The sequence below is a fragment of the Babylonia areolata genome, chromosome 18, assembly GCF_041734735.1.
Source record: "Babylonia areolata isolate BAREFJ2019XMU chromosome 18, ASM4173473v1, whole genome shotgun sequence".
Classification (NCBI taxonomy): domain Eukaryota; kingdom Metazoa; phylum Mollusca; class Gastropoda; order Neogastropoda; family Buccinidae; genus Babylonia; species Babylonia areolata.
The window spans coordinates 38,650,403-38,665,082 of record NC_134893.1 but is presented as its reverse complement, the minus strand read 5'-3'; the positions used below and the strand labels follow the sequence as shown (position 1 = coordinate 38,665,082).

At 39.7% G+C, this 14,680-nt stretch overlaps 1 protein-coding gene across 1 annotated transcript in view; it reads right to left on the bottom strand.

Annotated features, from left to right (window-relative positions):
- Positions 1 to 13,547, bottom strand: part of LOC143292745 (3'-5' exoribonuclease HELZ2-like) — a 99,542-nt gene extending 85,995 nt beyond the window's left edge. The window contains exons 1-6 of the mRNA XM_076603285.1: positions 13,416 to 13,547; positions 12,436 to 12,561; positions 11,674 to 11,701; positions 10,394 to 10,594; positions 7,902 to 7,938; positions 7,149 to 7,270 (exon numbers count right to left, since the gene is read on the bottom strand). Of these exons, the coding sequence (XP_076459400.1) occupies positions 7,149 to 7,270; positions 7,902 to 7,938; positions 10,394 to 10,594; positions 11,674 to 11,701; positions 12,436 to 12,506 (459 nt within the window). The 5' untranslated portion in view covers positions 12,507 to 12,561; positions 13,416 to 13,547. The remainder of the gene's footprint in view (positions 1 to 7,148; positions 7,271 to 7,901; positions 7,939 to 10,393; positions 10,595 to 11,673; positions 11,702 to 12,435; positions 12,562 to 13,415) is intronic.
- Between the last annotated feature and the right edge of the window lie 1,133 nt (positions 13,548 to 14,680).

Genomic DNA, 14,680 nt, shown 5'->3' with positions numbered 1-14,680 from the left:
GTGGCTGTCGTTTATCCACAAGCAGAGCTTGTTCAAAACGCGCCAGACTTGTGTCATAGATCGATATTCGACTTACTGTTGGGGATCGATCAGTGCCCCTCCCACCACAGTCACCTAATGGAAACTGAGCGAAGCCCTGGATATGTCCTTTCTTTGTCACCGTCTGTGGTTTCCGAATGGGGCATTCTTTTTTGCGGTGAAGCTTTTTTTCTTCTTCTTCTTCTTTTTTTCTTTTTTATATTAAAAATTCGCCCCTTGTTTCCACTGTGCTTGATGATTACAGATATTACACTGTATGCATTCATTGCATATACATTATACATTCTCGCCTGTTACACAGGTTTATGTATTGTTGGCCTGTTGAGGTATTGACACACACTATGAATGAAAATATCACTGACTGAGGAATATTTTTATTCCCATTTAAATCACTTGACTTCAAGCAATATATGTGTGTGTGAATATAATGAATTATTAGAACTAGAAGTTTAAAGCTACCACTTGGGGGGCTGCTTGCTTTCTAAACCTGATCTGTTGGATGATGTGGGCATTAGTACCTGTATATTGTATGCATGTGAGTAAGCATTGTGTGTGACTGTGCATGTGCACGCAAGCTACATGGTGAGTATGCATGTGTGTGTGTGTGTGTGTGTGTGTGTGTGTGTGTGTGTGTAAGTGTGTGTGAGTATGTGTGAGTGTGTATGTGTGTGTGAGTGCAACGTTGTGTCACGAAAATCAATATTTCTTTTACCTCCATGTCTGAATGGTTAGTGCAGCCCACTAATTTTCAGTATGTGTCCATTTACTCACAGTGCAGTGTGTTCAATATGTGTCCAATAAGAGTCCTGAGAATAGTAACTGGAATGGCTGAGTATGGATGCGAGTCTTTTTCTTAAACTTTTTACCTTTGCTTGTTTCATGTTCAGTGTTCTCAAAATTTTCCATTATGGATTAATAAAGGTGTACTGTACTGTACTGTACTCTACTGTTCTGTATTGTACAATACTGTATGAACTGTTATTTATTGTTCTGTGTAGTACTGCATTGTACTGAATTGCAAGGCATGCTGGGTCTGATAAAAGAACACGCATCAGAGACCTTGAATTTTACTCTATTCAGCTATTGTCAGTCCCCTGATATACACATGAATCTTTAATATTTGCATATGCATACAAACTCTGGAAAATTTCCGTAACAAGCTGAAGGTTCTGGTTGTTATTCTTCAAAAAGAGTAACCACACATGTATCTGGTGTCCCTTAAACTTAAAGCCTAGCCAGGTTTTAATGATTCTTATTAGCTGTACCCTCCTTTTGTATCCTTTAAAAGTATTCTCATGACAAACTAATTCTGCAAGTAATATACAAGAACAGCACCCTCTGCTCCTCAAGTTCACACAACCATCAGCTACAAAGTTTGCAATCCATTTGATTTGAAGACTGTTTTGAAATAAGAGCTTTTGCGTTAATTCTGGACACTTCTTCCTCTGATACTGCTGTGTTGTACAAGTATGTCAAATCAGCAGAATGTAAATGGATAGAAAATATTCTTTTTTGAAGAAGTTTTTTGTTGCTGTTTTTGTTGTAAGTTTTATCTATCTGCAGGGGGGCTGATAGCAAGTGCTAAGCAGCATTAGAATGAAGCTGTGGACCTTTAAGGCCAGAGGTTCCTGGTCTTGGTGGAGCCGTGGCCCAGTAGTACTACGCCCTGCTAGAAGTGAGTGTCCATGGGTTCAAGTCCCACACACAGAATGGGATTTTTATTCCCCCTCCAACTGACCTTTAATGGTGGTATGGGTGCTAGTTTTTTAGATGATAAACCAAGGTCCCGTGTGCAGCATGCACTTAGTGAATGTAAAAGAACCCAATGCAACAAAAATGCTTATGTGTGTGCATACATGTATTTGTGTGTGTGGTTATGAGTGTCTGTGGATGTGTGGGTGAAGTTTGGAGGGGGAGGGATGTGTGTGATGTATATGTATGTATGTATGAGTGCATGTCTACATATGCATACATGTGTGCATGTGTGTGTGTGTGTGTGTGTGTGTGATGTACATGTGTGTGTATGTGTGTGTGCATACATTTGCATGTGAGTGCATTCATGTTCATATGTGTGTGTGTGTGTGTGTGTGTGTGTGTGTGTGTGTGTGTGTGATGCAACCAGACACCTATGTTCTGGCCCCATCAAAGGAAGGAAGAAGGCAGGTAAAAAGCCATGACCTGGCGTAATGATACAATGGACAAGCTGAAACACTGTGTATCATCAGCTGCATGAAGGCAAGCTAATAACAGCAACACCTGCATTCAGATCAATATTCAATGAAGCATGAGAAGAAATGGGAAAACTTTTTTTTACAGTTGTTTTTGTTGTTTTTCTCCTTTCTCTCCCCTTCTTAATCACATCCACAACTACCACAAAGACATACACACATACCACACACACACACACACACACACACACACCACATGCGCACTCATACATATGCACAAACATGCATGTACATACACATTATCACCTAACACTTTCTTAGGCATAAGACTGGTGACACAAGCTTCAACAGACAACACATTCCATAAATGCTATGCAGTGTGCAGCACACAGTTGTGATTGCAAATCCCAACATTTCATTGGCGGATGTAAGCCTCCAAGACACTGAAAGAACTTGGCTGCTGCATACATCAGCTTCCATGTGTAGACAGACCATGGCCAAAATGTGCTGGGGGTGTTACCACTGAACTCATAAAGATTGATCACTCAGGACATTGTTCGAGCCTGTCCACCTATGAACAGTGCGAAACATGTCAAAGTCAATAAAAAGATAACATTCAATAAGAGCATGGTAAATGACTGTCCACATATGGGCACAACAGCCCAATGGTTAAAGCATTGGACTTTCAATCTGAGGGTCGCGGGTTCGAATCTCGGTGATGCCGCCTGGTGGATAAAGGGTGGAGATTTTTCCAATCTCCCAGGTAAACATATGTGCAGGCCTGCTTGTGCCTGAACCCCCTTCATGTGTATACACACGCAGAAGATCAAATACGCACGTTAAAAATCCTGTGATCCATGTCAGCATTCGGTGGGTTATGAAAACAAGAACATACCCAGCATGCACACACCCGAAAACGGAGCATGGCTACATGTCGGTTATGGTAAATAAACAACACGGTCATACACGTAAAATGTTACATGTCTGTCTTAGTATGTATGTCTGCATGCCTGAAATCTGATTGAATGACACAGGAAACAAATCATAAGCGCCCAGTGGCAGCCGTCAGTTGGCTTTACCCAGGTAGGCAGCCTGTTGTGCAAATGACCCCGTAGTTGTAAAGTTCTTAGAGCTTGGTTTCCGACCAAGGATAGGTGCTATATAAGTATCCATATCAATCAATCAATCAGTCAATAATGCATGCCTGCTACCACTAAGTTGAGTTCACTCAGATAGGCAGAGTTTTCAGTACTAGCAGTGCATCTATGTGGCATGTTTTCTTAGAATCAATCAAATGCTTCAAAAGAAACAATGGTGACATGCATGCACACACTTGAACTCTCTCTCACACACACACTAACACACACACACACACACACATGCACACACACACACACATACATCTCCCTTATCAAAACCAATTTTCCTCCCAGGCAGTTCTTAACAGCAGACAGAAAAAAATTGCGTGTTTCACTGTTAGTAGTAGAATATCATACCCAGAAAATTGGCCATAATTTGCCACTGAAAAAAAAACTTGCACAATTCAATGGAGGTGTGTCAGATGCTGGGGCAGAAAAGCAGCTGATAACAATATTTTTCATTCTACAGGTTGCTTTGCAGAATAGGGCACACAGCCTGAATTTTTTTTTCTTTCTTTTTTTAAAAGAAATGAGAATTTCATCTAAAGACAAAGCATTGCGGACAGTTGGCACACAAAACACACAACTCAAAACAGACAATAACCTGTGATCTTCAACTGGAATCTAATCAAAGTAAACCAAAAGCAGACTTGCATGATGCAGTCTAAAAGGAAAGGAAAACATCTGAAGATAGTCAAAAGGAAGTACAATCATCAATGTGTGGTATATCCTCAAACGTTGCCAGTGCTACAGCCAGAAGATATCCCAATCTGCATGTGATGCTGAAGGTAGTGGAAGCTGATGGATGGAAACCTTTATCCCTGCTCCCATACCACACATTGCAGCAACTTTCTGTAAGCATAGCTACATCACAAGTTTTATTTTCTGCTCTTTTTCTTTACTTTTTTTTTCTGCCCTGTTCTTTGCACCTTTTCAGTGGCATTACTTCCACGCCACTTATTCCAAGTCCCTCAATCACAGCCACACCCACGTCCATTTGTCTCAGCATCGGCCGTCCACAGGGATCCATCGAGGTTAGGTCATTTCACAAGCTTTGTAAATTTTTGGCCTTGATAGGTTATTTTGTGTTCTGGAGAGCTGAAATACTGGTTCTGTCTAAATTACTTCTTCCTTCTTTCTTTCTTTCTTCAACCATGAGCTGCAACTCTCATGTTCACTTACATCCTTAAGAATCCAGCATAACACACGACAAAAATTTATCACTGTAGCACAACACATAACAAAAATTTAGGAACCCAGCAAACACATAACAGAAACTCAGCACAACACATTACAGAAATATGAGGATTCCAGCACAACGTATAACAAAATATAAAATCAAGCACAACACATAACATAAATTTAGGAATCCAGCAAACAAATGACAAAAATTTAGGAATCCAGCACAATGCATAACAGATTTTTTTTAATCCAACAAACCCATAACAAGAATTTATGAATCCAGCACAAAACATAACAGAAATTTAGAAATCCAGCAAAATGCACGACATATATTCAGGAATTCAGCAAAATGCATAACAGAAATTTAGGAATCCAGCAATCACATAACAGTAATTAAGGAATCCTGCACAACTCATGGCAAAACTTAGCAATCCAGCACATCACACAGTAGAACTTTACAAATCTAGCACAACATATGTCAACACTTAAGAATCAAGCACGCACAACACATGACAAAACTTTAGGAATCCAGCACACTTGGCAACATTTTAGCAATCCAGCACAACACATGACAAAGCTTTAGGAATCCGACACAACACACAGTAGAACTTAACAAATCCAGCACAACACGTTTCAAATCTTTGGGAATCTAGCACAAATGTCAAAGATATCCATAAGTTTATGAATTATGCACAACAGATGACAACATGATTAGAACATTGCACACACAAAAATCTGCTACAACAAATGACAAACACAGAACCTTAAGAATCTAACCAAATACCTGACAAAAGAGAAACATAGAGCTTCAGTAACACCTAGCACTACACAAGAGAAACAAAGACATAACTTTAGGAATCTATTATAAAATGAGATAGGCATAGAACTTTAAGACTCTAGTGCACCCTCAACCAAAAAACAGAACTGTATGAATCTAGCACAACACACAACATACAGACAAAATTCGAGGAATCTTTCACAAAGCAAGACATACACAGGCAACTTAAGGAATTTAGTGTTTACTAGGCAAACACAGACACGGACAGACGGTATAAATACACAGTGCAAGACAAACACAGAACTTTAGGAATCTAGCACAACACACAACAAATACACAAATTTATAAATCTAGCAGCACAAAACAAGCATAAACATACCTTAAGTAACCTATCACAACAAAAGACAATCACTGAACAATAGGAACAAGCACAACAAAGAATATAGAATATTTAGAAACCCAGCAAAACATGAGACAGACATATTTTTAGGAATCAAAAATTACGATGAGAAACTCAGCACTGTATGAATCTAGCACACCAAAGACATACAAACACTTGACTCACTCTAGACGAAAGGCCCCGATCTGGGCCCTACTGTCCACAACCGTTTCTGACAAAGAGCCCGGACAGTTTTTAATTTTTGGAGTGTCACCTAATTTCCATAGTGATGTTATGAGTTAAAAATATCTTAACTGACCTTTCCACTCTCCACTACAACCAATAAATGCAGTGTGTGTTGCTGTGCCCATGAACAGGAGAGTTATTTTCATGGTGACTGGGTCATGCGAACAGTGTGTGTCAACAATGGCGTCTGACCCAGTTTCGTCTCAGTCACAAGGCAGACAACAGAATTAGACAAAGGGACCCTATCATGGGTATATAACGTATTGAATTTAATCTGTTTCAAACTGTGTGTTTTCCTGGATTCATTTACAAGTCATGAGCATGTGCATATTTCGAACAAAAAATATGGATACTTTCCTCATCTCACTGCATGGTAGCATAAGAAGGGAGGAAATTTTATATTTTGTCCCCAACTAACTTGTTATGTTACTGATCAGTTTGGAAGTTTTCAGTTCATAAATTCTAAAATCTATTTTTTGATGATTTTATTCTCTACCCATACAAATGGGTCATCTGTGGGGAAAGTCAGGGGAGCTAACTGGCAGTTCTAGGTGAGTTAACCCTCTGAATGTCATAAGACAAATACAGAACTTTATGGATCTTGCACAACACTAGAAAAACAGAGACAGAACTCTATGAATCCAACACAATACAAGACAAACACTGACAAAACTTTAGGAATAAAGCAAAGGACTAGTAAAACACAGAAGAAATAATAAATTATGCAATGGCAGCTGAGTGGATAAATCACTCAACTAGGAAGCAAGGGTCCTAGGTTTGATTCACATACAGAGTGGGACTTATAACACCCTGTCCCCCACTAAACCTTCAGTAGACAGAAAGAAGATCCAGAAAAAAAGGTGATGTTACTTTGGGACAATGTGCTCTCCTTTTTGAGAGCAGCCCATATTTCACGCAGAGAAATATGTGATGACAAGAAAGTAATACAACATCACAACACAACACAATACATGACAGTACAATACTGCATTACAGTACACTACACAGTGAATCAATACAACAAAGTACAACACAATTCAATACACAACACTACAATACAATACAACGCAGCACAATGCAACAAAACACAACACAGCACAACGCAACGCAACACAACGCGATGCAACAAAACACAAAGCAACGCAGCGCAACGCAACACACCACAATACAACACAACACAAATGTTAGGAACCTGACACATAAGAGCAGCTACTCACAGAGGGCTGTTGTTTCATGCCAGACTGTGCTTCCACCAAGGCTTCCTTGTAGCGTCGCAGGCTGAACAGAGCCTGCACTTTACGGTATTTGGCTTTCACATTGCCAGGCTGCAGCTGCAGAGCTGGAACAGAAACAATGTGCCATGTGTTTTAAGATAATGGGCTGTGTCTTAAATAAAGTGGGCGTATTTCAGGATGAAGGGTTGATCTGTTATTGTTTACTAACTTGACTGTTTCAATGCATAAGTAACTTGAAAAAAATAGGAACATGTCATAAGCTCTAAGCCAGTTTCTGTTCAAATTTTGACTGAGTAATAATTTCATTTTTCACCTATTATCATATCTATATATCTAAATATACAAATGTATATATGTAAGGCAAACACACACACACACAATATACATACATACATACATACATATATATATACATCATGCATACATACATACATATATGTATATATACATATATATATATATATATATATATATATATATATAAACATAGTTATGGTACAGGCTCATCAGCTCTCAAGACATGGCCTGCAACTTGCCATAGAACAAACAGATGCACATGAGAAAAATGGACGAAGAACGTGACTGAAACATGACATTTCCTTGGCAAAACATATAATGTCCCAAAAAGGAACACACTAAAACAACTGCAACCTTACCAGAAAATGTTTCACAAGAAAACCAAACACGATAAACTAAATGAACACAACACCATACAAAAGAAATGCAAAGACTTACCTTTTTCTGAATACTGAAGAGCATCTGAAAACTTGTTCTGAAAAGATATGGAAAAAAAATTATTTTGATTACGGCCTTCAACACACACAAAATACAATCCCAAAATCCTAAATTTACCATCTTCAACCTTACAGAAAAGAAAAACAAAAACAAAATACACACACAAAAAATCAAAAAACAAAAGCCACACCCTAATACTAGATGTATCATCTTCAAGACATATTAAAAAAATCCAACCAACTCCTTAATCCTAGACTTACAGTCTTCAACAACAAATAAAGTGTAACCATCTAAACATATAAAATTATAACCATCAACAACACACACCAAAATCACACACCCCATATCCTAGACTTAAAACACAAAAATAATCATGACCCCCTAATCCTAGACGTAAAGTCTTCAACACACACACACAAATCCACATCACAATTTACACTCTTCAACATATAAAAAATAATCACAAACTCCTGATCCCAGTCTTCACCACACACAAAATAATCACAATCTGGACTTATTGTCTTCAACACACACACAACCTCTAATCCTAGACTTTGTCTTCAACATACCCAAAAAACCCAGAAGCCACATATACCCAAACTTACACTTTTTTCTACAGTCTTCAAAACACAAACACATAAGACCTGGTAACTTCCATATTCCAAGCCCATGGTCTTCAACATACACATAAAAAAGAACCTACAACCCCCAAATCCCGAACTAACAGTTTTCAACACCCACACCCACACACACACAAGAACCCACAACCAGCTAATCCCAGAGTTCAATGCACACACAAAAAAGTGAAAACCCCAAATCTAAGACTTAGTTTTTAACCCCCACACCCCCCAAAAAGCAAAAAGAACAACAACAAAAAACTGAGAATCATTCCAGACTTAGTCTTTAACACAACCCCACCCCCCACCCCCCATCCTCCCCCACCCCCCAAAAAAACCTGAAAAAACAACACACAATCCCCTAATCCCAGACTTTCAGTCTTAAACAAACACAAAAAAACACCCCACAACCCCCTTATTCCAGACTTTCAGTCTTAAACACACACCCAAAAAAACACCCCACAACCCCTAATCCCACACTTACAGTCTTAAACACACAGCCCAAAAAACCATCCCACAACTCCTTAATAAGTCTTAACACACACCAAAAAATAACACCCCAAACTCCTTAATAAATCTTAAACACACATCCAAAAGACCACCCCACAACCCCCTAATATTGTAATAAGTCTTAAACACGCACCCAAAAAAAACACACCAGAACCTCCTAATCCCAGAATTAAGTCTTCAATACACACCCGTAAAAACACCCCAAAACCCCCAAATAAGTCTTAACACACACCAATAAACCACCCCGCAACCTCCTAATCCCAGACATAAGTCTTTTACACACACCCGCAAAACCATCCCACAACCACCTAATAAGTCTTAATACACATAAAAAAAAACACCACAACCCCCTAATAAGTCTTAACACACACCCAAAAAACCATCCCACAACACCCTAATAAGTCTTCAACACACACCCAAAAAAACAAACCCCACAACCCCCTAATAAGTCTTAACACACACCCAAAAAAACATCCCACAACACCCTAATAAGTCTTCAACACACACCCAAAAAAACAAACCCCACAACCCCCTAATAAGTCTTAACACACACCCAAAAAAACATCCCACAACACCCTAATAAGTCTTCAACACACCCAAAAAAACAAACCCCATAACCTCCTAATCCCTGACTTAAGTCTTCAACACCCACCCACAAAACCATCCCACAACCCCTAATCCCCAACTCACAGTCTTCCATCCCACAAACCCCTAATAAGTCTTAAACACACACCCAAAAAACCATCCCACAACCACCTAATAAGTCTTAAACACACACCCAAAAAACCCAAAAAAAACTGCACAACCTCCTAATACCAGACTTACGTCTTCAACACACACCTGAAACACCCCACAATCCCCTAATAAGTCTTAACACACACCAACAAAAAACAAACAAACAAAAAACCCCACCATAGAACCTCCTAATCCCAGACTTAAGTCTTTAACACACACCTGAAAAAACATCCAACAACCCAATAACCCCATCTTAGAGTCTTCAACACACCAAAAAAAAACAACCCCACAACATCCTAATCCCAGACTTAAGTCTTCAACACACACCCAAAAAACCACCCCAAAACCCCCTAATAAGTCTTCAACACACTCAAAAAACCACACCACAACCCCCTTATAGGTCTTCAACACACACCCAAAAACACCCCACCACCCCCTGATAAGTCTTCAACACACTCAAAATAACACCTTACAACCCCCTTATTAGTCTTAAACACAAACCCAAAAGACCACTCCACAATCCCCTAGTAAGTCTTAAACACCCCCCCAAAAAACCCATCCCACAACCCCCTTATAAGTCTTCAACACACATCCAAAAAACACCCCACAACCCCTTAACCCCTGACATACAGTCTTCAGGTAGCCAAGAGCCCCGTTGGAGTAGATTGTGGCCAGGTACTCCTCCTCCACCTCGTGGTAGAAGCGCTCCTCCAGCACATGGGAAATGAAAAGGGCGTGGCTGTAGTGGGTGCACGCCTGCTCAAGCTGGCCCTCCTTGAACAGCTGGTTCCCCTCATCTTTCAGGTCCTGCACCAGCAGCAGCAGCACTGCCTGAAGACACACAACAGTTCAGTTCAGTTTAGTTACTCAAGGAGGCGTCACTGCGTTCAGACAAATCCATATATGCGACACCACATCCGCTATGCAGATGCCTGTCAAGCAGCATAACCCAACGCGCTTAGTCAGGCACCAGTCAGGCTGATAAGCAACAATGGTCAAGTGATGAAAATCAAAGGGAGTGTTTTACATGTAACATTCACACAAACACATACACAAGTCACACATGCACTAGCACATACACACATGCAGACTGCCTGAAGCCACACAATGACTGAAAGAAACTGAACAAAACATTTCAAAGTACCACTCACACATACATGCATGAATTCACATGCACATACAAAAAGAGCAGCACTGCCTGATGTTTCACACTTTCCTTATGTGTTATCTTTAAATAAATGTGTGAGTGTCTAACATGTTTTTTGTTGTTGATTTTTTTGCTTTAGTATTGTACTTGTGTGTTGTCTTTGTTTATTAAATATAAAATTGAATGAAATCATTCTTGTAAAATGTTATGGCTGACTGCTGTGGCTCTTACATTTACGGCTCCTTGACAGCATCAGTATGACAGGAAATGAATATCAAGCAGGGCAATGTGCCTGAGAACACAACACACATAATACTTGTCTCTCGAGCATGTATGTACATGTGAGTCTTAAATGTCGTAACAGTGATACAATAATTAGTTAAAAGCTGTTACCATCTAGATAGCACATTTTGATACATAAATATCCAGTCAATTTGAGTAAGGTTAGGTCAGTTTAGTCAATATAGTTTTGACTTTCAAATACACTGGTCAGATTAAAATGCTATTTCGAAACAAAAGTTGCTGTAAAGATGAAAAAGAGAGAGACAGAAAGGCTAGGTGCAAAGCTGGCATATGATCTTCAGAACAGGAAAAGCAAAACATCTTCAGTATCCCCTTTCACAGCAGCTTTAATCATAGCACTGCAAAATTGAGCAGCTGGATAGCATCTGCTATACAACGAAACATATGTTGGTAACAATAAAAATTTTTTAGATTAACTGTCTTAAAATATTTTACTGAAATATTCACAGAAAGAACTCACCTTATTGGTCTTGGGTTCTTTTCCAGAGCTGAAACAAAACAACCCCTCAAAATAAATGTCTTATTCAAGTTTGTTTTGATTATCATTCCAATATGTTCAATACAATTTTCTTACTTCCACTGATAAATAAATTCTCTGAAGTATAAATCATCATCCCAAACTGTTTTTCCATTTACAGGAAACTTCAACAAATAAATCACATTACTATTTCAGACCATTTCAGTAATGCCTCATAGTCGAAACCACAGACAAGTATGCAGATTCACAGTACGCACTAGACAATCAGTAGATATTATACTGAAAAATTCTATCCCACAGAGTAAAGAATAACTATGCAATGTTTCATTTTTACACATGAAAATTGGTTGGCCTGTCTTTCATCTCACAATCCTGACACTAAATAAATTTTCATCTTCTTTAAAAAAAGAGAAAAAAAAAAAGCTTTTTACTTTCTAAGATGTCAAATAAGACATGTGCATCTCATGTACATATGTATTCAAACTTTTACCTGATTTTTTTCGTCACTATGTGTGGTTCATGTTGAAGGGGGCTGGGTTTTGCTATGGTGAAAGTATGATATTATTACTCATGGAACCCAGAACTGAGAAAAAAGGCACAATTTGTATGATTATTTGATATTTAAAAATTGCAACAGCAAATTAGAGAGGACTGGGATGAGTTTCATGAAACTAACATCACCAACACAACACAGACATTGAGCCACAAACAACAATATGAAATAAGACTCCATCTGTGACTCACTTCAAATCTTTCAGAAAAGGTTGTATCCGCTCAATCCGTTTCTTCCTTGCCTGATCCTGACTAGATGCCATGGTTACAGCAGTACAAGCTGTTCCCTGATTTCTGAGTCAGTAAATATCCGAGTGCCTGCAATAAAGCATAAATGAAATGAACTGAAAACTCCTTTTAGCTGTTACACTAAAACTAATATATTAAAATGATAAATTTGTTAATAATAATTTAAATCAGCAAGTTACACCCCACACTCACAACCACTCATCAAAGTAGTCTTGTGGATACATACAATATATACAATGTACATCCATCGAATGTGTACAAATATGTCCTACAGCAGCTATGTAGTAATACATACTGTAAAAAAAAAAAAAAAAAAAAAAAGAACCTGTATGCATCCTTGACTCAACTACTATTCAGGGATCAGCAAGTATCATCATGTACCATCTACACAAATAATGTTACTTTTAGATCTACAGCATCTGAAATTCAGCACTCAGCATCTGACCAAACATTCACTTTAGTTCTGTACTGAAGCTGTGAAATGGTGTGTTGTGGATATTGAGACGTGTGCGCACACATGCTCTCTCCCTCCCTCACACACACACACACACACAGAGTTGCTGTATTTGTGTGGTGCACACAAAAATACGCGCATGCACTGGCACACACACGCGCGCGCGCGCATGCACACACACGCTGGAATGAACGCCCACACGCACAAAATCCACTTGTGTATTGTTTCACTTTCTTTCGTTTCGTAACTACACTCACACTGTCTAAATCAGTAGACACTTTGTGTGTATAGAGGACCAGGCTCCTACAACGAACCCCATCAAAGCAAATAAGACTGACATGACAACAAGCCGATCGATATGATCATATGATGCATAAACACGATTGGTAAAACAACGTTAGATGGAAGTTTAATTACATACATATCCAACGACAGAAAGCAAACATCTGGGTATTCATATTTTGACAACCTCATGAAAAAAGCGTCTGGCTCGTTGCGTTCACATGGTGCACCCTTTAATGACAAAATAGACACTTCAGGAAGTCAATATGTGAATCACACAAATGTTTTGCTGGGCTCCATTTTCTACTGAGAAGAGTTGTGGTCCTTGAACGCCTTTTTATTGCGACAAAGCAACACATTGGTAGGTCACGGCGCTCGCACACTGCGTGACAATCGAGCCACATCGTGTACAAGATGGGACTGAACGGAAGAGGGGCAGGTGTGAAGTATCCCACGGACTTAAGGATGGCCGGCGCTGGGCATCGATCCTGGATCGATGTGCAGCGAACAGCTCGACATAGGTCCCGTATAATTTAACGGATGTGAAGTTGAATTCTCGGTCAATGAAAGTCATTGCGGACCTTTCTAGAGTCTTGAGTTTGTCCTGCATGAACTTTTCACCAATGGCTAATAGAACCGCGACCAGAAACGTCCAAACAGAAATCAAAACAGATTGGTCACGTGCCCCTCAGCACATATCTTCCTGACTCGACATTTCTCCCACCAAAATTGCCAACGAACTCCCACTATTTTGTTGTTTGTTACCGACGAACTCGATCCTACCAAAATCATCGTATGTAGCGATTACCGACGTCGTTCAATGACATTTTCGTCGGGAACTCCGCAAAACACCGAGCTTGTACTCCATCAAGGATCGACGCCCATGCAGCAACTTCGCTTTTCTTTCGTGATTTTGTACCCTATGAGGCCGGGCTGGGTGGGAAAATGTTTTATTCTCATTGTGCTTACCTCAGTATCATAGAAAAAAATTTTCTTTCGTTCGTTCGCCACGGTTCTCTCAGTGTGTGTGCACAACATGATGGAGTCTCTCGTCGGACGGACGAATGAGTAGGCAGGCAGGCTTATCTGGCGGTGTGTGTCCTCATAATTATGGGAGAAGAGGCCCGGGCGATTCTGTATGCGCAGCACTTCCCACAGGTGTTGCAAGGGAAAACCGGGTCTCCAGAAGTTGAGCCCGGTTGCTTCCTTCGCTCACGCTTCTCCTTAATGGCCAGCGTTCTCTTGTTTTCAAACGTCCTTTTGCTACTAGAGCACAGCATCCTCCAACGAGAGTGGTCAAGGGCATCAGTTTCCCAGGAAGCAATGTCTATGTCACACTGGCTTTGAGGTTTGTCTTCAAGGTGTCCTTGAAACGCTTGCAGGGTTTTCCAAGTTCGCGGTGGCCTTCAAGTTCCTTCAGCTGGCCATAAAGTAGCATCCTCGGGATCCTGT